At 41.2% G+C, this 27,020-nt stretch overlaps 5 protein-coding genes across 5 annotated transcripts in view; 1 reads left to right on the forward strand and 4 right to left on the reverse strand.

Annotated features, from left to right (window-relative positions):
- The window catches only part of LOC126568516 (transmembrane protein 222), a 482,151-nt gene that overhangs the window by 291,637 nt on the left and 163,494 nt on the right, over positions 1–27,020 (forward strand). The gene's annotated exons all lie outside the window — the stretch shown is intronic.
- LOC126567607 (uncharacterized) lies at positions 1,113–4,908 on the reverse strand. Its single transcript, XM_050223823.1, has 11 exons — positions 4,851–4,908; positions 4,411–4,452; positions 4,142–4,340; positions 3,898–4,065; positions 3,737–3,831; positions 3,414–3,568; positions 2,916–3,352; positions 2,643–2,852; positions 1,930–2,554; positions 1,531–1,867; positions 1,113–1,465 (listed from the first exon to the last, which is right to left on the reverse strand). The coding sequence occupies exons 1-11, from the start codon at positions 4,906–4,908 to the stop codon at positions 1,113–1,115; spliced, it is 2,679 nt and encodes an 892-aa protein (XP_050079780.1).
- LOC126567904 (uncharacterized) lies at positions 12,488–16,364 on the reverse strand. The gene is made up of 11 exons (XM_050224253.1): positions 16,310–16,364; positions 16,154–16,192; positions 15,504–15,702; positions 15,264–15,431; positions 15,103–15,197; positions 14,780–14,934; positions 14,282–14,718; positions 13,986–14,218; positions 13,302–13,903; positions 12,903–13,239; positions 12,488–12,837 (listed from the first exon to the last, which is right to left on the reverse strand). The coding sequence occupies exons 1-11, from the start codon at positions 16,362–16,364 to the stop codon at positions 12,488–12,490; spliced, it is 2,670 nt and encodes an 889-aa protein (XP_050080210.1).
- Positions 17,361–21,268, reverse strand: LOC126567905 (uncharacterized). Its single transcript, XM_050224254.1, is given in 11 exon segments — positions 17,361–17,710; positions 17,801–18,137; positions 18,200–18,801; positions 18,884–19,116; positions 19,180–19,616; positions 19,678–19,832; positions 20,001–20,095; positions 20,162–20,329; positions 20,402–20,600; positions 21,060–21,098; positions 21,214–21,268. Coding segments are annotated over 11 exon segments (2,670 nt in total).
- Positions 22,284–26,168, reverse strand: LOC126567903 (uncharacterized). The gene is made up of 11 exons (XM_050224251.1): positions 26,114–26,168; positions 25,970–26,008; positions 25,329–25,527; positions 25,089–25,256; positions 24,928–25,022; positions 24,605–24,759; positions 24,107–24,543; positions 23,811–24,043; positions 23,127–23,728; positions 22,724–23,060; positions 22,284–22,633 (listed from the first exon to the last, which is right to left on the reverse strand). Exons 1-11 carry the CDS (start codon positions 26,166–26,168, stop codon positions 22,284–22,286), a joined length of 2,670 nt encoding a protein of 889 aa, XP_050080208.1.

The raw sequence follows: 27,020 nt of genomic DNA on the forward strand, positions 1-27,020 counted from the left end.
ACCGATTGTAGCTATACCGATTATAAAAATGGCGCGAAAGCATTAATGAACGTTTCAGCGAGAAAACGACGCATCCACACAACACAACACATCTACGCTAAGCTAACACGCGAAAGACGCACTATTCGATGCAGATATTCCCGTTTCTTTTGCTTTTCTAAAACGAGAATTCTTCTAGCAGTACCGTACACCGTAAAACTACGCCGCGCCAGCACCACGACCCTGTTTATGTGTGAAATGGAAATGAATAACAACAGCAAAGATCCTTGGAAATCGGCAAAAGTAACTAGAAGCGCGTACCAGCAAAGCAGAGAGCTCACACTGGTTAGTCATACGGGCACGCAAAAATGAAAGGCTGACAGAGATCCTGTTTGTATTGTGTTTTTCAAATAGAATTTTACCTATTTTCTGTGCCTGAATATATGAATTTAATATGTGTGGCCCAGCATTAGTTTTTATTATGATTTTTATTATTAAATAATTAAAAATGTTGCTGAATACATATATTTTAGCCATTCCACTGCCATCAAATAGCGAGTGTGCGGATATGCCGTACGGATACATGGTCGGGTTGAATACTTTATTGAAATGATTCATTTGCGGTTGCATGCGATTCTGCGATTAAAACGAACTAAATTGAACAAATTAATCATCCAATTTGATAATGTACTACCGAATTTACGTTGCATTCACTTTTTTAAACGTGAACTAGGAGTCATTTGATAAGTTATTTGTTGGGTGTCATAAGCGCTCGAAATAAAGAGACATCGATCACACTTCTGACCTTGCAATTTTGTGCTGCCAAGATTGATTTCAGTCGAAGCTTATCGTTCAATTGGTCTTTTGTAGATCCGAAATACTTTATTATTATAAAAACTACAGAATCTTCGCCATGCTGCTCATGAAGAAATTTGCCCCATTATGTAAACAGTGGATTTTTTTCACTTTTCAAATTCTATATTCTTCACGATAGGTATGGTTGATTGTCTCGACAGTTGTATACTTAACAAACGAGCTACACGGGAGATGCAAGCAGTAATATAAAACAAAACAGATGAGGTATTATTAATGCTTTGACTGTCATTTCATCAGCATGACGCGTGTGACACTTATCATAAAACTTTCTTGAACCAATCAATGTATGCTGCCATTCGGTTGACTATGCGCGGGGTGAGGGAATCGCAACTTCCGTGGCTGTAAACATTCACCAGATATTCGACGTAAACATCTTCATCACTAACATGCTTCCATACGATCGGACTTCCAGGGGAATAGCAGCGATCATATATAAAATCCTCATTATTACGACTAAAATTTAACTGTAAGTCAAAATGGTATAGATCATTATTATACGACTGCACTCCGGGATTCATGCAAATCGATTCCGGTTGGTCGAATGATCGATTTAAAATAATTTCACAATCACTTTTATACATCGGATGAATGGGATCGTTGTACATGGACGCTGAGTGAAAATGAAAAATTGATTTAAAATAAAGCTTTTACTGAAAACTACAGCAAAGTACGTACCAAAATCCAACACTTGTTGTATCAAAGGTGAGTGGCTGACATTCTGCCACAAGCATCCCGGATATGCGTTCTGCGTTGGTTCAACGGGCGATGAGAGCTTCACTATTGCGATGTTCTTCTCTTGAATGGTTTTGTTGTAGTTTGGGTATGTTTCTACTTTCTCGATTCGAATTGTTTGAGAACCGCCGAAGAATCCCAGGCCTCCCAATCGTACTAGATTTGGCAGTTTGGTCTTTTCTAGTACACAAGATGCAGAAGTAACAACACCCCGAGTGCTGATCAAGTATCCGTAACAGTCGTACTTTACTTTGTCTGTCTCTTGCCATCCTATCTCCACCTGGGAAAGTTGATGTTTTATTTCTGAGCACCTGAGATCGGTCTTAAATAGCTACTACTTACGATATGTGTTGTATTTTCCTGTCGGTTTGTCCTGAGGTGTCTATATCGCTCTTCACATTCATTGAATTCCCTTTCTATAGCCGTAGTCTCCAGGTTGGTAGCTTTCTCGGGACAACATACAACAGATGTACGTTTACAGAACAATAGCTGTTGCTTGTTTTGTACACGTGTATGAATAGCTGGACAATTTTGCTGAGGAGTGCAAGTTCCAGTAGTGCGATCAGCATACCTGCATGTGTCTGACACATCTAAATCTGGATCAACGTGCACCAACGCTTCGCTTCTCTGCGGTTGGGGAAGCAACACCGATTCCAGCCACGCCTTATGTGCACTCAATCGCACACCGACCGCCGGTTCTCCGTATCCACAGTCGCGTCCAAACAAATGAATCCCATCGATGTAAATATATTTACCACCATTCCTTTCGATTGGACTCCCTGGTAATGAAATGCACCCACCAGGGACAAAGAATGGCTGATTCTCGTAACATATATGCTCGCTCAGCAAACCCTGTGGAAGACGCTCAGAATATTGTCGAGGCAGGTTACACTGGTCCTGCGACTGCTTCCAGACACGAGTAATTAACTTGCTGTAATGAAGTTCTATCAGAAAAAGGAATGTTGACCTTTACAAACTGCTCTTTAGTGTAAAACATTCACTGTTCGTTTGTACCTTCGGTTTGAAGGTTCCATCTTTTTGTAGCTGGAACCAACAGTGTATATCCTGTAACTAATAACTGTCGGTCCGGAATGGATTCACCATACCACACACAGTATGGTAGTATTTTTGCGAATGTTTTCAGTTTCACCACAGCGATGTTGTTGTAGTACGGGTTGGAGGACGAATTGTACAAGGGGTGCACGACGATTTCCGCGATGTCTACTATGTTCGCATCTGTCAGAATAATTTGCGTTGGCAATGACCTATAATTGATGATCATTGGTTACTACCGATGGCCAGAATCGCAATGATTGCATTTCGCGTACTCAGTACTTAGTATGCATTCCGCCAACGTCACCACAACGTTAGGTTCAACCAGCGTTCCAAAGCAATCGCTATCCACTGGGCCAGTCGTAATTGGCCATCCAAAGTTTACGATATAGTCACTACCTTCATAGGCTACGTATATATTATGCCAATCAACCATTTCTACACCGTGGTCCACAGTCACAACATCTGGCTTGTACTCTCGAAACTTTTGATAGCGATTAGTACAAACTGTTGGCTGGAAATGGTAGTCCGAAACGTGTTCTCCATGCTGCTGAAGAGTTTCAATTATCCAATCCCCGAACGAGGACACCTTTACATATACACCTGGCACAGATAAACCACAAGCCTTTCCAAAGGATGTCACTCCAACTAGAAACGGGATCAGTTTCCAGCCATCAAAAAGCTTCACGTGAAGTGGCCCACCGGAGTCTCCCTAACACACAGTGGAAAGATTGAACAAGTGAATGTGAAAAATGCATCGTAGCATTACTTACCGGACATGTATCCATCTTTTCATCACCTGCACAAAGTTGATGATCCATAAGTCCGTCCCGTAAAGAGCGATCGCCTCCAGCATAATAATTGGAACAATTCTCGTTACTTACTAGGGCTAGTTCCACCTTCAGCAGGATGTCTGTTTGTTCCTCACCTTATTTGGATGTTAAGTTAAGCACATTAAAGTCACCTTTATCTCTTATTGAACGCTACACTGTCAGGAGTTTTGATAACAGTTTCGTTGTGCGAAACACCAACGGCTTCAACACCATTCCAGTGAGCCCATCCTTACGCAATTTATGAATATACTATATTGTCTTACCAACTCCGGTTCTACCCCAACCGGCTGCTAACAGTTTCGGGAAGCGTATCTCATCATCCAACCACAGGCAGGTCGGTGCAACAGTGTCCGTAACTCTATAACATGGGTGAATCGGAGATCATGAAGATATTCTTGCGAAACATTCTGCCCACATTTCTTACACAACACCCCTCTCCAGCTGCATCAGCGCAATATCGTAATAGGTCGAACTAAACCGATGTTGGGGATGACGGATGATTGCAACGATCTCCAATTCCTGAGCAAATTCGTCATCACCGTCGCTGTTGATGTTGATATCGCCAAACCGAGCGATGTCTGGAGGATTATTGCTTGAGTGATATACCAATAGCAAATTGAAGCCCATAGTTTAATAATCCAAAAAGAAAAAAGTTATTTCATACACACTTCTCGTCGGCTGCACAATGCGCCGCAGTAAGGATGAAGTTTTCCCAGATCAATGATCCAGCACAGAGCCAACGTTTGCTACCGTTATTGATCCATCCAATCGCCGCAATATGGGCAAACTCGCGCAATAACACAGGTTGTCCTCCTGCAGGAAATGCTACCTTGGTAAATGTTTGTTTGTAGAACCGTAGCCCACAATCTGCAACCGATTGATCAAATATAGAACACAGTTCTCACTATCTTAGGTTGTACACGCTTCCTGAACGTACCTTCTATCGATGTCCGGTCGTAGGGGAGCGTTTGTTCATTGCCTTTAAGAAAATATAAAACCCATTCAAAAAAGCCACGAACGAAAATTGAAATTAATTTAAATTCCTGAATGAACGCATGAAGCCTAGTACCTCGATCATGAACAATTGTGCGAAATGTAAGAAAAAATATCCCAAGTTACAAAACTTGGTCTTTAACAAAAGGTGCCGAAGACAAACCAACGTCTGATGAAGTTCGCGGAACCATTTTGCGGTCCCTCGAAACCGATCGAGGGGCCGGTGAGCTTTTTTTTTAAACAGAACAAGTGATCAATATTCGCGGGAATGACACTCAAAACTGCGTGTTTCATTTAAACTATTCGAATCGGAGTGAAGTTCTGCAAGAGCAGAGTATCATTCAGCCGTACTGTGGCTTCACAAGATCGATCATTACAGCTTACCATGTATCACCGGTGATAATAGCAACACGGCACAAAAGATCAACTCACTAGGGAACATCCTTTCCATAAGATAGCTTCCACACTAATGGTCAGACATTTCCAAGCCGAACATTCAAACACATCCAGGAAGTTAAATAATTCGCGCCACGACCTAAACTGGTTTTCGATTTTAAAAACTACATTTCGAAGACAGAAACGTGAAACATTGAGTTATGAACATTTTTTTTTAAAGCTCTTGCTAATCTATCGAATGTTTTGCATTGGAAACCAAGTTTAGTAAGTTTAGTAGTAGTTTAAGTTCGAAACAAATCAAAGCACTAACGATGTATCGAGGATCAATTGTGTCAGCTTCACCGACGGGGAATAGATTTTGTACTTCTTCGTTATGATTTAAAAAAAAAAGAAAACATCGGTCCATTGGTATGCCACATTACGGAAGCTTCGTTATGGGTGTGATTGGTGGCAACGATGATGACAGAAATTTGCATATAAAAATCAACGAACTATACGAACGGCTCTGCAACGTACGAGGGGCCAAGGTGTGCGAACTTTACAATGTTTGTAGACAATCCAAAAGCTTTCCGGTGTATGATAAATTATACAAATACCAAAAAAATCATTGGGGTAGGCACACTACTGGTTTCAGGTTTCTGTATTAGAAACGAATTTTGTGAGTAAAAACCAGTTTTTCACAAATCAAAAATGATTCAATACGGGCGCCTTTTTTGATGGAACGCTTGAGCCGAATCAGGCATTAGCGTGGAAGTTGTGAAGCCGGAAGGATGGCTATCGAGTCGGCTTTATGTGTTGTGATAATTGTATCTGCGTTGATGCATGGTAAGCTGTATCAATGTTGATTGTAGAGTACTGTGAAAACAACAGTAACATAAGAAACCTCGATGTGACAATGATGAAATCATTAGTAAAAGCAAAGTTTGGCAGCATTTGGTGAAAAATATGAAACGATCGTGTGATGAGGAATTAATCGACGACGTGGGTTTGCGTGTGTGGTTTTTTGTTTTAAATTGGAAATGCATGTGGCGTGATTTTTGTTAGCAGACAAGTGGCGTACAAATATTGTTTTGTTATAATTAATCTTTGTAATATAACTTTTTGACTAAAGCAGTGCTGTGCTTGAACCTCATACGAGTTGGTCCTGTATCAATCCACTCAGAAAACAGTGTCGATGCAACGCCAGTAAAATGAGACAAAACTGGTTTCCTCATACGCAGAAATTAGCCTGTTACGCTGGCTGTATCCGTCTACTACCGAATGACAACTAGTTAATGAAAATGTCTCATCACTATGAAGTAGTTTTCCCGCACCTACACTCATACTTCTTATGCCCAGTTCCAGAGCTGTTTCATATTAGAATGAGTGCATCACTCACAGTAGCAAAGCAAGTCTTACAGGGAACTGCAAATGATAGCGAGCTGCGGACCAGCTTTAGAGAATAGCGCAGGCGCTTATCAAATCCTCAACCACTGATATAGAACTTTAAAGAGCTTGTTTCCATTTTGCAACTCTCCAACCGGCTAGTATACATTTTCCATATCAATTGCACCGGCTTCCGTAACTATTTTGGATGATTTTGAGTCTATTTTTGCTGATTCGATAATGTATTGGGTGTTTCTATATCAAGAGTTTAGGATTTCATAAGCGCTTGCGCTATTCTACAAAGCTGGCTCGCCGCACGCTATCATTTGCAGTTCCCTGTAACAACCGTTTGATCAAAAAAGCGGATCGAAAGTAGCAGGTTCGGAACGAAATTTTCACTAGTTTTTTTCACTAGTAAAGACTTTCAAAGCCTTTTTTAAAATGCCTGTTAAAGTAGGTTAACGGAATAGGAAGAAACTGTTTCCATTACGTTTGCAAAAACCATGGAATTTTCCCGTCACTAATGTTATAGTTATATTATGTTTTATTTTTATATGTTTGAGAACTTCAGCTCCGTATTTGTATGCTGTATTTTAATAACATTTGCTTTCAGCATTAACCGCACAGGAATGGGTGTCCAATCAAAGAGGATCGTTGCAAGGTGAAGGGATTTGTTTTTTAAATGTTATACTTAACCATTTTCTGCTAATTGCTGCACATATACTTTACGCTTAGATTGCGAAACCAGATTTCCTTTCAACTCCGACGACCCGGGTGGATATCAGACGGCCGCTGTTGGCGAATATCCTCATCTAGCAATTATTGGTACAAGCTCTAAACGAGGTCAACAAATCAAATGCTACGGATCGTTGATTTGGGAGGATGTTGTGCTAGCTCCAGCATCCTGCGTTCAATACGAAAGGTATTTAAGATATCAAGGGAAAAGTTTGTAAATTGGATAAATAGGTCCACTAACTAACTAACCTTCCTTTACCTGGTTAAACCTAATTTTAACACCTCAATCGAAGCGAACTCGGTTTCATATCGCAATTCACAATCAAACATCAGAAAACAAATTATCACTGGCACGGGGTTTAGGTTCGCCAAAGCAAACGCGTTCATGTAGGGCACTCGTCCATCGAGATACCACTGTACAGTAATTCCTAAACTCGCCAGGAGCTCCGATCGGTTGATCACGTCTTGAGAATTGAGCACCGAACGACCGAGCCCGTAAAATTCGTAAGCGGTTTCGAGGATATCTGTGGATCGAGCCAGGATCGCTAAGCGATTGTAGAACCGGATAACAACTTTTCGATTAATTTAAGTTATTTTTTGGACGGACTTAAGTAGGTATTTACCGATTGAAATCTATTCCATGTGTAGTCCGGCGCCAAATTCCAACTACACGTACTGTACGTATTTTCCATTGGTTAATGCAAACATTTGACTATTTTCATTCGCACCCAGGAACCCTTATTTCGTTGGATTCGACCATTACTTCCGAGATGACAATTACCGCTACAATCAAATCCTGGGAATCGTGCAAATTGCCACTCATCCATTCTATTCCGGCTACACGATGCTCTTCAACATTGCACTGGTGAGGTTGGAAGGAAACGTAAAGTATGTTTTAACATTTTCTCTACTAGATTATGCCTTACGTTTCTTATTAATTTACTGTTGGCACTTGGTTTTCGATTGCAAGCATAAATCGAGCTGTGCTTCCAATTTGTTTATGGCCCTACAAAGAGATACCGAATTCTGATCTTTACCATATCGTCGAAAGTGATGAACGTGAGTGAACAACAGCAAAAAATACTTTTCAATTTATAAAACATAAATTCTGATGAACAGCAGGAAGAACTGAGTCGATTTTCATGCCTCCCATTATCGATACCAAATGCACCGAGGACTATTTGTACCTTTACGCTGAGACTAGCAACAGTACCGCTTCACAATGCGTAGATGAAGCGAGTAAAATATGTTCGGTAAATTGTAATTTTATTAAAAAAAAGCATTCACGAGCACATTAAATCTGTGTGTTTTTTAATGTTTTCTTTTCAGATATTTCCCTTTGGGCAGATACATCAGAGACGAAATGTCAATGGAAAAATCGTTCCACTGATGGTCGGTATGGTGTGTGATGTACTTTTTTCCCAAACGAGCATTACAAGAATTACGAAATACCGCGAGTGGATAATCAGTACACTTGAAGAACTTGGAAAAGTCGATGCGGCGTCTACTGTTTTTGATGTTGAAGCATGCACACAACGTTTCATCCACATGCGAGAGAATGTAAACGGTCTCCCAAGCCCTGGTGATTTCGTCGAATCTTCCGATGTAAAAATGGAATTCAATTCACACACGGTTAAGCTGCTCTGGCCGGAAAATGGCGGAGCAAACGGGCTCACTTGTTACGGAGCACACACGGATCCTGGTGCAGTCATCACTTTGGCGCAATGTACCTCCTACCTCGGGTAAGATAAATCCACGTGCCAAATGTGACAATTTTTTTCAACTCATCACACTTCGCAGGAATGCTCCTACTGAGGTTATGTTTTACGATTCGTCTGTTCGGAAAATAAGCGAAATAATTGTACATCCCAACTACACACGCACCGAGCATCCCAACTTCAACGATATTGCCGTCTTGAAGCTAGAGTCTCCAGCAGCCCTATTTCCGACCACTTGTGGTTGGTATGGAGATATTCATTTAATAAGCGATTTACAAGTAAAAGCGGATGTCACTACTAAATCGACAGGTACTATTAATGATATGTACGAGCTTTGCTAGATGCTGATGCTTTCTAATATTTTTTTTTCTTCAGAAACCACACACACCGGCACAACACTGGTTGCAAACATTGTGAAAAATCAATGCAACACGGCGCAGTACGATCGATCGCAAATTCCGGACGACTCTCGGGATAAGTATTACTGCTTCCTGCATAATTCTTCTTATAAGCAAGAGACTTATAAAATACAGCTCAGCGCTCCCATACGAGGCACGAAGGATACAGACTTCTTTGTGTTTGGATTGAATCTGAATGAGTGTGATTGTGACTTCAGTACTCCGATGCTTGGTATACGCTTCGATGCTCACGTAGCATGGCTGGAATCGATTCTACTCCCGACACCGACTCAACCAGAAGCAGCAAAGTCATTGAACGCATTTTCTTACATTGATTTCGATCTGCAACAGTCGGATCAATGTGGATACGTCGACGGCATTAAAGGAGTGTGTGAAGCCATTGCATCCTGCAGGGGCATTCAACGACGCTTGAGCATGAATAGGCAAATCATTTTCTGTGGAAACCAAACCATAGTTTGCTGCCCGCAGAAAGAAGACACGGCAGATCAGACACGCCGGAACAAAGAACTACTCGAATGTGAAATGGACTACAGCCATCTACGGCAAGTACGATATGAAAATTCGAAAATATACAGCTCGGTGACGGAAACATCTCCCCATCTGGTATGGTATGCCGCAACGGTCTACAATATGACGGTTCTGAAATTTGGTTTTTCTTCAACAGATTTACATAGGATGGGTTTACGGATCTGACAGGTTCTTGGATTGTATCGGATACCTCATCACTACTCGCGATATTTTAACAACAGCCTCATGCCTGAAATTGAAGAGCTCCAAACCTAATGTCGTAAGAGTGGCTGACGTATGGACAATCAACAGTACTTTTATTCCAATTCACAGCATAGAATTTCACCCAATGTACAACGAAACTAGCCGACTGCATGACATTGCACTGGTGTCTTTAAAAATGCCCATCAACCCGAGCTGGAATCTATTCCCTGGATGCATTTGGTTGAACCGTACTCACTCGCCATTCGTACAACAACTGATTGCCAAGGATCAATTTAACTTGGGTGAGTTACTATTCTCTATGTGCTTGTTTTACTCTCAGTTTGGAGCGCAATAGATAAGACATAATAAAACTAACGGCTTGGTCGAATGATTGCAACATCAACCTCATATGCTTCGACGATTCTCGTGATACTCTGTACCAAGTTGGTTCTTAACCGGTGTGAACTTTAGCGAGCAATGGAATGTTACAGGGTATCCCGAGAATTATTGACGCTTTCCCTTGGTTCACGTCGTTTCGTTCCCCGGGCATCTGTTTCATTTTTGGAAATGAATTTTATGCCACTATTCAAACCACCAAAAACATAAGCCAATCAATTCTAACTGTGAGACTATAAGTTAAGTTACAAGTAGTAACTTTTTCTAAGTTTAAAAACATATTAAAATTAGGATTAAAGATATGAGAGAAAAAATGTAAAAATACGTGTCGATTTATTCTTTTTAACTTACTAGAACATCATTTTGTTCTATCTCATACAGTTTTTGTAGTAACGTTAACAGAAAAAATGTGTGTTTAAACTTATTAAAACATTTCTGGAAACCGGTCAAAAAGCTCTGTGGGACGAAAACAAAAATATCTTTAAATAAGCAATAACAAAAAAGACACGAACAAAAACATGTTTCAGAAATCGTCAAGAAATCATGGAGCTTCGTCAAAAATAAGGCGCTAAAGGTTTTCACACGACGGGACCGAGGTTCAAAACCCATCTGGACCGTCCCCCTGTAATGAAAATTGACTGTTCAAGTATGTGGTATCACTGGGGATCTAGTAAGCCATTATGTGGTCGGCCTGACTGAAAAAGGTCGTTTAGAGAAAGAACAGAAGTCAAAAATATACGGGGAAGCATAAAAAGTCACCGGGATACCCTGTACCTCATACTTATTATTAATTGTTACGGGTAAAACGGTCCAGAAGGGCGTTCGCGATCGGTCAGATGTGATTGTATATCAAATTACTGTTTACGTTTGTAAATTAGTCGCGTCTCTCGGCTTAGCTTTATGTTCGAAAACAAATTGTTGCAATGATTTGGTTATGGCAACAATAACTCAACTTTAACTAACCCCATATGTTACGCTCTATCAATTACAGATGAGGAGAATCTGGAGAGCATTACATACGACTACATTCAGCAAATGTACCGCAGCGACTGTGAGGCTTACTTAAACCGAACGATAGACGAGTCGGTAGCATGCATGTTTTTGCAGCCGTCCGGTTGTGGTTATTATTATAACCCCTCAATCAAGGAAACGTCGGCGAAATGTGTAAAGCCATATGATGCGTTCAGCAGTTTTCTTTCTGACTTTCAACGTCCAACAAGTAATCGCTACAGCGATTATCGCTCGCTGATTGTAGGGAATCTAATGGATGAAAATGGTCAACTGACTGATTATTTGACGGGCATATACAATAACAACGACCAAGAGTCTTCCAAGTTTCCATTCTTTAGTTCGTTTGGAACGGTGCACCGGCTTTGGTTTTACACTGATTGGATTGTTGCCAACATTTCTTAAAACAAACGATGTCAAATTATTCTAAAAATTAATTTAAAGAATTATTCTATGAAAATTAACACAAATAAAAATTCATTAAAAGAATTATTCTATGAAAATTAACACAAATAAACGGCTTATATCGAGCATTAGAACGTGTGTGAACATTTTAACGTAAATCAATGACATATATTATAAGTGTGATTCAAAACATATTGCCAGAACAAGGCCTGCTGTTACATCAGCAACGGTGTCGGTACGAGGCAAACTGACGCAGCTGTACATCGTTGACACATTTCAATCTGGCAACTAACATCATCAAACATTTGCGTTTCAGCAGCTGTCGTCCCATAGTTCTACGGCTGCTCAGACTATCACGCAGGACCAAACGGCGGACAATGGACACCAACAGTAAGTATCGAAAGATAAGAAGATAAAACTCCAGTGACCTTGGCACATTTTTTGAAAATTTTCTGGCCAAAGTTACATCTACCTTGTTTGTAGGGGTCAATCGGGTTGTCAATTTAAAATGACGACCAAGATATATGTTTTAATGGCGTTTGAAAATATTCGATGGACCTCAATTTACAAGTACATTCCACCATTAGTCATCTCTATCATGCTTCATCAACAATTCTGTACAATCGCTAGGGAATCGACTGTTGGCTGCAAGAGCTCTCGTTTAGTAAGATTACAAAAAAAATCCTATAAGGTACTGGACCACTCCAACGGTCGAAACAGACAATAATTTCTAATGGCTTGGGTGAGCGACTTTCTTCGATCTTTAGAATCCTGTGGATGAAAGCAAAACGGGATGTAACGACACGTATTTATTTGGAGCCACTTTCCCGTTTTGGGTTTGTGCTACAGCAGTCATTTGCCCAATCTTCTATTGCAACACTTTCTTGAACCAATCAATGTATGCTGCCATTCGGTTGACTATACGCGGGGTAAGGGAATTGCAGCTTCCGTGGCTATAAACATTCACCAGATATTCAACGTAAACATCTGCATCAATAAATTGCTTCCATACGATCGGACTTCCGGCGTTGTAACAGTGATCGGGGATTAGAGTGACTTTTTTAAAGCGAAATTGCAACTGGAAGTGATATCGTTCGATATTATACTTCTCCAATCCTGGGTTCATACAAATCGTTTCCGGTTCGTCGAACGACCGTTTCAAGAATATTGCGCAATCACTCTTATAGATCGGATAAATAGGATCAAAACGTCCTTTAGCTGTAAAAGAGTACAAAAACATAGGACATCAGGTTCTATACTAAACAATGCAGATTTTACCGTACCGAAATCCAACACTTGTTGTTGCAATGGCGAGTGGCTGACATTCTGCCACAGGCACCCAGGGTACACATCTGCCGATGGTTCAACGGGTGATTCCAGCTTCACTATAGCGACGTTATTCTGTCGATTGACTCTACTATACTTTGGGTATAATTCTACTTTCTCGATTCGAATTGTTTGAGAACCGCCGGAGATTCCCAGGCCTCCCAATCGTACTAGATTTGGCAGTTTGGTCTTTTCTAGTAGACAAGATGCAGAAGTAACAACACCCCGAGCGCTGATCAGGTATCCGTAACAGTCGTACTTTACTTTGTCTGCCTCTTGCCATCCTATCTCCACCTGGGAAAGTTGATGTTTTATTTCTGAGCAACTGAGATCGGTCTTAAATAGCTACTACTTACGATATGTGTTGTAGTTTCCTGTCGGCTTGTCCTGAGGTGTCTATATCGCTCTTCACATTCATTGAATTCCCTTTCTATAGCCGTAGTCTCCAGGTTGGTAGCTTTCTCGGGACAACATACAACAGATGTACGTTTACAGAACAATAGCTGTTGCTTGTTCTGCACACGTGTATGAATAACTGGACAATTTTGCTGAGGAGTGCAAGTTCCAGTAATGCGATCAGCATACCTGCATGTGTCTGACACATCTAAATCTGGATCAACGTGCACCAACGCTTCGCTTCTCTGCGGTTGGGGAAGCAACACCGATTCCAGCCACGCCTTATGTGCACTCAATCGCACACCAACTGCCGGTTCTCCGTATCCACAGTCGCGTCCAAACAAATGAATCCCATCGATGTAAATATATTTACCACCATTCCTTTCGATTGGACTCCCTGGTAATGAAACGCACCCCCCAGGGACAAAGAATGGCTGATTCTCGTAACATATATGCTCGCTCAGCAAACCCTGTGGAAGACGCTCAGAATATTGTCGAGGCAGGTTACACTGGTCCTGCGACTGCTTCCAGACACGAGTAATTAACTTGCTGATATCAGGTTCTAAAACAAACAGACATGTTGACCATAATTAACTCTGTGCACTCTGCGCAGTGGATTGTGAGGATCCATTGTGATTCCAAACCTTCGGAGTTCTCAGTCGGTATAATTTTTTCTCCTGTAATCAAGAGCTGTTCATCTGGTATGGATTCACCATACCACACACAGAACGGTTCAATCCATGCGAAGGTTTTCAGCTTCACCACAGCGATGTTGTTGTAGTACGGATTGGAGGACGGATTGTACAAGGGGTGCACGACGATTTCGGCGATGTCTAATATGTTCGCATCTGTCAGAATAATTTGCGTTGGCAATGACCTATAATTGATGATCATTGGTTACTACCGATGGCCAGAATCGCAATGATTGCATTTCGCGTACTCAGTACTTAGTATGCATTCCGCCAACGTCACCACAACGTTAGGTTCAACCAGCGTTCCAAAGCAATCGCTATCCACTGGGCCAGTCGAATTTGGCCATCCGAAGCTTACAATGTAATCGCTACTTTCGTCGGTTACGTATATTTTTTCCCAATTAATGTGTTCTTTCCCATTATAAACAACCACAACATCTGGTTTGTAATCTCGAAACTTGAGATAGCGATTAGTACAAACCATTGGCTCAAATTCTAAGCGAGTAGCGTGTTCTCCATGCTGCTGAAGAGTTTCAATTATCCAATCCCCGAACGAGGACACCTTTACATATACACCTGGCACAGATAAGCCACAAGCCTTTCCAAAGGATGTCACTCCAACTAGAAACGGGATCAGTTTCCAGCCATCAAAAAGCTTCACGTGAAGTGGCCCACCGGAGTCTCCCTAGCACACAGTGGAAAGATTGAATAAGTGAATGTAAAAAATGCATCGTAGCATTACTTACCGGACATGTATCCATCTTTTCATCACCTGCACAAAGTTGGTGATCCATAAGTCCGTCCCGTAAAGAGCGATCGCCTCCAGCATAATAATTGGAGCAATTCTCGTTATTTACTAGGGCTAGTTCCACCTTCAGCAGGATGTCTGTTTGTTCCTCACCTTATTTGGATGTTAAGTTAAGCACATTAAAGTCACCTTTATCTCTTATTGAACGCTACACTGTCAGGAGTTTTGATAACAGTTTCATTGGGCGAAACACCAACGACTTCAACACCATTCCAGTGAGCCCATCCTTACGCAATTTATGAATATACTATATTGTCTTACCAAATCCGGTTCTACCCCATCCGGCTGCTAACAGTTTCGGGAAGCGTATCTCATCATCCAACCACAGACAGGTCGGTGCAACAGTGGTCGTAACTCTGTAACATGAGTGAATCGGAGATCACGAAGGTATTCTTGCGAAACACTCTGCCCACATTTCTTACACAACATTTCTCTCCAACTTCATCAGCGCAATATCGTAATAGGTCGAACTAAACCGATGTTTAGGATGACGAATGATCTCGGTGATCCTCAATTCTTGGGCAAATTCGTCATCATCGTCGCTGTTGATATTGATATCTCCAAACCTAGCAATATCTGGGGGAGTACGGCTTGAGGGACACACGATTAGTGTGATAGGGAAATCTTAAACGATCCAGTCACTGCAGTGATTTCATACACACCTCTCGTCGGCTGCACAATGCGCCGCAGTAAGGATGAAGTTTTCCCAGATTAATGATCCAGCACAGAGCCAACGTTTGCTACCATCATTGGTCCATCCAATCGCCGCAATATGGGCAAACTCGCGCAAGCGCACAGGCCATCCGGCGGAAGGAGCTACTGCACTGACAGTGTAAGACCTATAAAACCGTGTTGCACAATCTGCAAGCAAATTTTGGATTTAACTTTTTTCGTAATCTTAATCATGCAAATGAACTTGCAACACCTTGTAACGTCAAGAAATGTCGCCAAGACTTCCAACGTTTGCACAAAAATATACTAGGTTCGTATTAAATTCACCCTGTCCAGGATATTCTTGTGCATATCTTCTATATATTGGGTAGAACAGATATAGGATTCATAGCTTCGATCGATACTTCGCCGCATGTTTAAAATTATTGGTTTGCTAACATCTGTAAAAATAAAACTAATGTTTTTCTTACACTGTAGTACTGTGCTCTGTACGGAAAACACATGCTTAATAGCGGAAGGAGATATGATCGACGCATAAAAGCACATTTACACCAGTTTGTTTTTGTTAATTCGCGCGTTAGTTTAAAATTTCGTTGCAAGAGCATTTCGATTGATATTTGGTTCGCGTTTGCAAACGTACCTTCTATAGAGGACCTTTCGTATGGGATCATTTCGTCACCTAAAATAAACACAAAACACATCCACCGAATTATTCACCAGAAATTAAAAAAAAAATCTTGATGTCACACAATGTGTCAAAACATGATGGTGGCACTAGATGTTTCTCGCAGCTTACCACTTATGAACGGTGATAAAAGCAACACAACGTAAACGATCAACTCACTAGACATCCTTCCCGCACGAGAACTTCCACACTAATGATTAGATTAACCCATGCGGTCATTCGAATGCTCGTTTATAACACTAGAACGATCTACTAGTCATTTTGACTGGTTTTAGATTTTAAGAGTTTGGTTTTTTTTTCTTTCAGTTTTTTATAGAGGCTTTGACTCTCTGAGACCACATTCGCTACTCTTGAAAGTGCAAAAAATTTCTTAGATAAAATAATTAGAAAATTATTTGGATCTGATAATTATTGACCTATCAAAACGTGTGTTTCCAATGGCTTAAAATTTTTGGTTGCGGTTTTGAAAATCATTTAGATTTCTGTCACTACGACCGGACAAGTTAAAATGTATTTTTTATTTTTTTATTTACCTACCGAACTTTGAAAGTAGTCTGGTACTAATTAAACTTCCTGTCAAATTTCATTTCCCACATCAATTGCCCGCACTTCCATAACTGTTGTTGGTGATTCTGTATCTATTTTTGCTGATTCGCTAATGTAATGGGTGTTTCTTTAACAAGAGTCTAAGATTTCATATTCGTTTGTGCTTTTCTCTAAAGTTGGCCCGCTGTACGTACATTTGCATTTCGCTGTACCGATGCTCAAAACAAACAAATAAGTTAAACTCACAAGACTTTGCTTGGCCGAAAGTGGTGGTGTAATTTTCTCCGATGAAAAACCTAAACTCAATAGAATTTAAACAAAAAAATAGAAAGGTTTGCTTTGATGGAGTTTTTTCATATCAGCTGGTATAGACAATTTTTCTCATAACTAACTTAAAATCCAAACCATCTTTCTGATAAGTGTTGTGAAAGTCGAAAAAATTAGGTGTTCCCAGTACAGCAAAGCAAGTACCCCGTGTTGAGCTTTCGAGCCGGAATATGACACTATAACCAAGGGTGAGATTAGCTAAAGGACTTGCCTAACGAGCACCGCAAGATTTAGATTGTGAGAAACACTTATTGGTTGGGTTTACAGCAGCAGTCATTTGCCCAATCTTCTATTGCAACACTTTCTTGAACCAATCAATGTATGCTGCCATTCGGTTGACTATACGCGGGGTAAGGGAATTGCAGCTTCCGTGGCTGTAAACATTCACCAGATATTCGACGTAAACATCTGCATCAATAAATTGCTTCCATACGATCGGACTTCCGGCGTTATAACAGTGATCGGGGATTAGAGTGACTCTTTTAAAGCGAAATTGCAACTGGAAGTGATATATTACTGTATAATAGAACTCCAATCCTGGGTTCATACAAATCGTTTCCGGTTCGTCGAACGACCGTTTCAAGAATATTGCGCAATCACTCTTATAGATCGGGTAAATGGGATCAAAACGTCTTTAAGCTGTAAAAGAGAACAAAAGCATAGGATATAAGCTTCTATACTGACATAGGAAATCAGGTTCTATACTAAACAATGCAGATTTTACCGTACCGATATCAAACACTTGTTGTTGCAATGGCGAGTGGCTGACATTCTGCCACAGGCACCCAGGGTACACATCTGCCGATGGTTCAATGGGTGATTCCAGCTTCACTATAGCGACGTTATTCTGTCGATTGACTCTACTATACTTTGGGTATAATTCTACTTTCTCGATTCGAATTGTTTGAGAACCGCCTGAGATTCCCAGGCCTCCCAATCGTACTAGATTTGGCAGTTTGGTCTTTTCTAGTAGACAAGATGCAGAAGTAACAACACCCCGAGTGCTGATCAGGTATCCGTAACAGTCGTACTTTACTTTGTCTGCCTCTTGCCATCCTATCTCCACCTGGGAAAGTTGATGTTTTATTTCTGAGCAACTGAGATCGGTCTTAAAAAGCTACTACTTACGATATGTGTTGTATTTTCCTGTCGACTTGTCCTGAGGTGTCTATATCGCTCTTCACATTCATTGAATTCCCTTTCTATAGCCGTAGTCTCCAGGTTGGTAGCTTTCTCGGGACAACATACAACAGATGTACGTTTACAGAACAATAGCTGTTGCTTGTTTTGCACACGTGTATGAATAGTTGGACAATTTTGCTGAGGAGTGCAAGTTCCAGTAGTGCGATCAGCATACCTGCATGTGTCTGACACATCCAAATCTGGATCAACGTGCACCAACGCTTCGCTTCTCTGCGGTCGGGGAAGCAACACCGATTCCAGCCACGCCTTATGTGCACTCAATCGCACACCGACGGCCGGTTCTCCGTATCCACAGTCGCGTCCAAACAAATGAATCCCATCGATGTAAATATATTTACCACCATTCCTTTCGATTGGACTCCCTGGTAATGAAACGCACCCACCAGGGACAAAGAATGGCTGATTCTCGTAACATATATGCTCGCTTAGCAAACCCTGTGGAAGACGCTCAGAATATTGTCGAGGCAGGTTACACTGGTCCTGCGACTGCTTCCAGACACGAGTAATTAACTTGCTGATATCAGGTTCTAAAACAAACAGACATGTTGACCATAATTAACTCTGTGCACTCTGCGCAGTGGATTGTGAGGATTCATTGTGATTCCAAACCTTCGGAGTTCTCAGTCGGTATAATTTTTTCTCCTGTAACCAAGAGCTGTTCATCTGGTATGGATTCACCATACCACACACAGAACGGTTCAATCCATGCGAAGGTTTTCAGCTTCACCACAGCGATGTTGTTGTAGTAGGGGTTGGACGACGGATTATACAAGGGGTGCACGACGATTTCCGCGATGTCTACTATGTTCGCATCTGTCAGGATAATTTGCGTTGGGAGTGATCTATGATGGATAATTATTGGTTACTACCGATGGCCAGAATCGCAATGATTGCATTTCGCGTACTCAGTACTTAGTATGCATTCCGCCAACGTCACCACAACGTTAGGTTCAATCAACGTTCCAAAGCAATCGCTATCCACTGGGCCAGTCGAATTTGGCCATCCAAAGCTTACGATGTAATCGCTACTTTCGTCGGTTACGTATTTTTTACTCCAGTTAATGGACTCTTCGCCATGATAAATAACCACAACATCTGGTTTGTAATCTCGAAACTTGAGATAGCGATTAGTACAAACCATTGGCTCAAATTCGAAGCGAGTAGCGTGTTCTCCATGCTGCTGAAGAGTTTCAATTATCCAATCTCCGAACGAGGACACCTTTACATATACACCTGGCACAGATAAACCACATGCCTGTCCAAAGGATGTCACTCCAACTAGAAACGGGATCAGTTTCCAGCCATCAAAAAGCTTCACGTGAAGTGGCCCACCGGAGTCTCCCTAACACACAGTGGAAAGATTGAATAAGTGAATGTGAAAAATGCATCGTAGCATTACTTACCGGACATGTATCCATCTTTTCATCACCTGCACAAAGTTGATGATCCATAAGTCCGTCCCGTAAAGAGCGATCGCCTCCAGCATAATAATTGGAACAATTCTCGTTACTTACTAGGGCTAGTTCCACCTTCAGCAGGATGTCTGTTTGTTCCTCACCTTATTTGGATGTTAAGTTAAGCACATTAAAGTCACCTTTATCTCTTATTGAACGCTACACTGTCAGGAGTTTTGATAACAGTTTCATTGGGCGAAACACCAACGACTTCAACACCATTCCAGTGAGCCCATCCTTACGCAATTTATGAATATACTATATTGTCTTACCAAATCCGGTTCTACCCCAACCGGCTGCTAACAGTTTCGGGAAGCGTATCTCATCATCCAACCACAGGCAGGTCGGTGCAACAGTATCCGTAACTCTGTAACATGAGTGAATCGGAGATCATGAAGGTATTCTTGCGAAACACTCTGCCCACATTTCTTACACAACATTTCTCTCCAACTTCATCAACGCAATATCGTAATAGGTCGAACTAAACCGATGTTTAGGATGACGAATGATCTCGGTGATCCTCAATTCTTGGGCAAATTCGTCATCATCGTCGCTGTTGATATTGATATCTCCAAACCTAGCAATATCTGGGGGAGTACGGCTTGAGGGACACACGATTAGTGTGATAGGGAAATCTTAAACGATCCAGTCACTGCAGTGATTTCATACACACCTCTCGTCGGCTGCACAATGCGCCGCAGTAAGGATGAAGTTTTCCCAGATCAATGATCCAGCACAGAGCCAACGTTTGCTACCATCATTGGTCCATCCAATCGCCGCAATATGGGCAAACTCGCGCAAGCGCACAGGCCATCCGGCGGAAGGAGCTACTGTACTGACAGTGTAAGACCTATAAAACCGTGTTGCACAATCTGCAAGCAAATTTTGGATTTAACTTTTTTCGTAATCTTTATCATGCGAATGAACTTGCAACACCTTGTAACGTCAAGAAATGTCGCCAAGACTTCCAACGTTTGCACAAAAAAATACTAGGTTCGTATTAAATTCACCCTGTCCAGGATATTCTTGTGCATATCTTCTATATATTGGGTAGAACAGATATAGGATTCATAGCTTCGATCGATACTTCGCCGCATGTTTAAAATTACTGGTTTGCTAACACGTGTAAATTAAAAAGAAATGTTTTTCTAACACTGTAGTACTGTGCTCTGTACTACATGCTTAAAAATAATGCTTAAAAGCGGAAGGAGAACATGATCGACGTGTAAAAGCACAAAAAAACCAGTTTGTTTTTGTTAATTCGCGCGTTAGTTTAAAATTTCGTTGCAAGAGTATTTCGATTGATATTTTGTTCGCGTTTGCAAACGTACCATCTATAGAGGACCTTTCGTATGGGATCATTTCGTCACCTAAAATAAACACAAAACACATCCACCGAATTATTCAACAGAAATTTAAAAAAATCTTGATGTCACAAAATGTGTCAAAACATGATGGTGGCACTAGATGTTTCTCGCAGCTTACCACTTATGAACGGTGATAAAAGCAACACAACGTAAACGATCAACTCACTAGACATCCTTCCCGCACGAGAACTTCCACACTAATGATTAGATTAACCCATGCGGTCATTCGAATGCTCGTTTATAACACTAGAACGATCTACTAGTCATTTTGACTGGTTTTAGATTTTAAGAGTTTGGTTTTTTTTTCTTTCAGTTTTTTATAGAGGCTTTGACTCTCTGAGACCACATTCGCTACTCTTGAAAGTGCAAAAAATTTCTTAGATAAAATAATTAGAAAATTATTTGGATCTGATAATTATTGACCTATCAAAACGTGTGTTTCCAATGGCTTAAAATTTTTGGTTGCAGTTTTGAAAATCATTTAGATTTCTGTCACTACGACCGGACAAGTTAAAATGTATTTTTTATTTTTTTATTTACCTACCGAACTTTGAAAGTAGTCTGGTACTAATTAAACTTCCTGTCAAATTTCATTTCCCACATCAATTGCCCGCACTTCCATAACTGTTGTTGGTGATTCTGTATCTATTTTTGCTGATTCGCTAATGTAATGGGTGTTTCTTTAACAAGAGTCTAAGATTTCATATTCGTTTGTGCTATTCTCTAAAGTTGGCCCGCCGTACCTACATACGCCGTACGTACATTTGCATTTCGCTGTACCGATGCTCAAAACAAACAAATAAGTTAAACTCATAAGACTTTGCTTGGCCGAAAGTGGTGGTGTAATTTTCTCCGATGAAAAACCTAAACTCAATAGAATTTAAACAAAAAAATAGGAAGGTTTGCTTTGATGGAGTTTTTTTTTTCATATCAGCTGGTATAGACAATTCTTCTCATAACTAACTTAAAATCCACATCATCTTTCTGATAAGTGTTGTGAAAGTCGAAAAAATTAGGTGTTCCCAGTACAGCAAAGCAAGTACCCCGTGTTGAGCTTTCGAGCCGGAATATGACACTATAACCAAGGGTGAGATTAGCTAAAGGACTTGCCTAACGAGCACCGCAAGATTTAGATTGTGAGAAACACTTATTTGTTGGGTTTAGAGCAGCAGTCATTTGCCCAATCTTCTATTGCAACACTTTCTTGAACCAATCAATGTATGCTGCCATTCGGTTGACTATACGCGGGGTAAGGGAATTGCAGCTTCCGTGGCTATAAACATTCACCAGATATTCGACGTATACATCTGCATCAATAAATTGCTTCCATACGATCGGACTTCCGGCGTTGTAACAGTGATCGGGGATTAGAGTGACTCTTTTAAAGCGAAATTGCAACTGGAAGTGATATATTACTGTATAATAGAACTCCAATCCTGGGTTCATACAAATCGTTTCCGGTTCGTCGAACGACCGTTTCAAGAATATTGCGCAATCACTCTTATAGATCGGGTAAATGGGATCAAAACGTCTTTTAGCTGTAAAAGAGAACAAAAGCATAGGATATAAGCTTCTATACTGACATAGGAAATCAGGTTCTATACTAAACAATGCAGATTTTACCGTACCGATATCAAACACTTGTTGTTGCAATGGCGAGTGGCTGACATTCTGCCACAGGCACCCAGGGTACACATCTGCCGATGGTTCAACGGGTGATTCCAGCTTCACTATAGCGACGTTATTCTGTCGATTGACTCTACTATACTTTGGGTATAATTCTACTTTCTCGATTCGAATTGTTTGAGAACCGCCGGAGATTCCCAGGCCTCCCAATCGTACTAGATTTGGCAGTTTGGTCTTTTCTAGTAGACAAGATGCAGAAGTAACAACACCCCGAGTGCTGATCAGGTATCCGTAACAGTCGTACTTTACTTTGTCTGCCTCTTGCCATCCTATCTCCACCTGGGAAAGTTGATGTTTTATTTCTGAGCTCCTGAGATCGGTCTTAAATAGCTACTAAATACTTACGATATGTGTTGTATTTTCCTGTCGGCTTGTCCTGAGGTGTCTATATCGCTCTTCACATTCATTGAATTCCCTTTCTATAGCCGTAGTCTCCAGGTTGGTAGCTTTCTCGGGACAACATACAACAGATGTACGTTTACAGAACAATAGCTGTTGCTTGTTTTGTACACGTGTATGAATAGTTGGACAATTTTGCTGAGGAGTGCAAGTTCCAGTAGTGCGATCAGCATACCTGCATGTGTCTGACACATCTAAATCTGGATCAACGTGCACCAACGCTTCGCTTCTCTGCGGTTGGGGAAGCAACACCGATTCCAGCCACGTCTTATGTGCACTCAATCGCACACCGACGGCCGGTTCTCCGTATCCACAGTCGCGTCCAAACAAATGAATCCCATCGATGTAAATATATTTACCACCATTCCTTTCGATTGGACTCCCTGGTAATGAAACGCACCCACCAGGGACAAAGAATGGCTGATTCTCGTAACATATATGCTCGCTTAGCAAACCCTGTGGAAGACGCTCAGAATATTGTCGAGGCAGGTTACACTGTTCCTGCGACTGCTTCCAGACACGAGTAATTAACTTGCTGATATCAGGTTCTAAAACAAACAGACATGTTGACCATAATTAACTCTGTGCACTCTGCGCAGTGGATTGTGAGGATTCATTGTAATTCCAAACCTTCGGAGTTCTCAGTCGGTATAATTTTTTCTCCTGTAACCAAGAGCTGTTCATCTGGTATGGATTCACCATACCACACACAGAACGGTTCAATCCATGCGAAGGTTTTCAGCTTCACCACAGCGATGTTGTTGTAGTAGGGGTTGGACGACGGATTATACAAGGGGTGCACGACGATTTCCGCGATGTCTACTATGTTCGCATCTGTCAGGATAATTTGCGTTGGCAACGACCTATAATTGATGATCATTGGTTACTATCGATGGCCAGAATCGCAATGATTGCATTTCGCGTACTCAGTACTTAGTATGCATTCCGCCAACGTCACCACAACGTTAGGTTCAACCAGCGTTCCAAAGCAATCGCTATCCACTGGGCCAGTCGAATTTAGCCATCCGAAGCTTACAATGTAATCGCTACTTTCGTCGGTTACGTATATTTTTTCCCAATTAATGTGTTCTTTCCCATTATAAACAACCACAACATCTGGCTTATACTCTCGAATCTTGTGATAGCGATTAGTACAAACCATTGGCTCAAATTCGAAGCGAGTAGCGTGTTCTCCATGCTGCTGAAGAGTTTCAATTATCCAATCCCCGAACGAGGACACCTTTACATATACACCTGGCACAGATAAACCACATGCCTGTCCAAAGGATGTCACTCCAACTAGAAACGGGATCAGTTTCCAGCCATCAAAAAGCTTCACGTGAAGTGGCCCACCGGAGTCTCCCTAACACACAGTGGAAAGATTGAATAAGTGAATGTGAAAAATGCATCGTAGCATTACTTACCGGACATGTATCCATCTTTTCATCACCTGCACAAAGTTGGTGATCCATAAGTCCGTCCCGTAAAGAGCGATCGCCTCCAGCATAATAATTGGAGCAATTCTCGTTACTTACTAGGGCTAGTTCCACCTTCAGCAGGATGTCTGTTTGTTCCTCACCTTATTTGGATGTTAAGTTAAGCACATTAAAGTCACCTTTATCTCTTATTGAACGCTACACTGTCAGGAGTTTTGATAACAGTTTCATTGGGCGAAACACCAACGACTTCAACACCATTCCAGTGAGCCCATCCTTACGCAATTTATGAATATACTATATTGTCTTACCAACTCCGGTTCTACCCCATCCGGCTGCTAACAGTTTCGGGAAGCGTATCTCATCATCCAACCACAGACAGGTCGGTGCAACAGTGTCCGTAACTCTGTAACATGAGTGAATCGGAGATCATGAAGGTATTCTTGCGAAACACTCTGCCCACATTTCTTACACAACATTTCTCTCCAACTTCATCAACGCAATATCGTAATAGGTCGAACTAAACCGATGTTTAGGATGACGAATGATCTCGGTGATCCTCAATTCTTGGGCAAATTCGTCATCATCGTCGCTGTTGATATTGATATCTCCAAACCTAGCAATATCTGGGGGAGTACGGCTTGAGGGACACACGATTAGTGTGATAGGGAAATCTTAAATGATCCAGTCACTGCAGTGATTTCATACACACCTCTCGTCGGCTGCACAATGCGCCGCAGTAAGGATGAAGTTTTCCCAGATCAATGATCCAGCACAGAGCCAACGTTTGCTACCATCATTGGTCCATCCAATCGCCGCAATATGAGCAAACTCGCGCAAGCGCACAGGCCACCCGGCGGAAGGAGCTACTGCACTGCTAATGTGAGATCTATAAAACCGTGTTGCACAATCTGCAATCAAGTTTTGGGATTTTGTAACTTTAATCATGCAAATGCAACACCTTGTAACGTCAAAAAATGTCGCCAAGACTTCCAACGTTTGCACAAAAATATACTAGGTTCGTATTAAATTCACCCTGTCCAGGATATTCTTATGCATATCTTCTATATATTGGGTAGAACAGATAAGTATAGAGTTCATAGCTTCGATCGATACATCGCCGCATGTTTAAAATTACTGGTTTGCTAACACGTGTGAAATTAAAAAGAAATGTTTTTCTAACACTTTAGTACTGTACTCTGTACAAAAACACATGCTTAAAAGCGGAAGGAGAACATGATCGACGTGTAAAAGCACATTTGCACCAGTTTGTTTTTGTTAATTCGCGCGTTAGTTTAAAATTTCGTTGCAAGAGCATTTCGAGTGATATTTTGTTCGCGTTTGCAAACGTACCATCTATAGAGGACCTTTCGTATGGGATCATTTCGTAACCTAAAATAAACACAAAACACATCCACCGAATTATTCACCAGAAATTTAAAAAAATCTTGATGTCACAAAATGTGTCAAAACATGATGGTGTTTCTCGCAGCTTACCACTTATGAACGGTGATAAAAGCAACACAACGTAAACGATCAACTCACTAGACATCCTTCCCGCACGAGAACTTCCACACTAATGATTAGATTAACCCATGCGGTCATCCGACTGCCTGTTCACTTTAAGCATTGTTGACGCAGGACAAACTGGTTTGGGCATACAAAATACGTGCCGAATACATCAACCAGAAATATAATTTGTTAACGCGTTTCGGCACGCCTTTCTTAATTGGATCAAATGTTTGAAATAAGAAACAGGGCTGGTTGAAGGCCACACTGGATGATAGAAGCTTATATGAGGTTAAATTATACTTCAAATCTGCAACATAATCTTTCAAGTAAGTGTTCATCGTAGTGGAATTGAAACTTTTTGAAAACCCTAGAATAAAACATGGAGTCAGTGGGGGATTGAGTCCCTCGGAAGCTCTAAGCGGAATGGAAGTTGAGGGCTATCACATTGAACCTGCTGATCGGGGCGAAGGTTCTTTATGGATTCGGGGCCCGTTGCTAGCTCGGGCCCCCTTGCTAGCTCAGGCCGCTTAACGCTGCAAAGCCAAAAAATAACATGAAAATAAGTTAGAAGGGCTCCATGAAGGAATGCAACGAGTTCCAAAGCTGATCACATTATGGTCATAAAAAAAAGCTCATCAAAAGAATAACCATCAGGAGGCAGGACGCTACATAAATTATACATCAGCAAAGCAAGAAGAGTGGTCTCAGTACACCGTTTTAAGGAATACGAGAAGAGCTATACCAGAAGAGAAGACGACGAAGACTAGAAACTTCTGAACTTTTGATAAGAATGTTCCACTCTGGCAGGAACGACTCAGCAGATTATCATCTGCTGGTTTCCAAACAATTTGATAGCTATGATAGATTACATTCTAGTGTTAACGGAGCATAG

The sequence above is a fragment of the Anopheles maculipalpis genome, chromosome 2RL, assembly GCF_943734695.1.
Source record: "Anopheles maculipalpis chromosome 2RL, idAnoMacuDA_375_x, whole genome shotgun sequence".
NCBI classification, from domain to species: domain Eukaryota; kingdom Metazoa; phylum Arthropoda; class Insecta; order Diptera; family Culicidae; genus Anopheles; species Anopheles maculipalpis.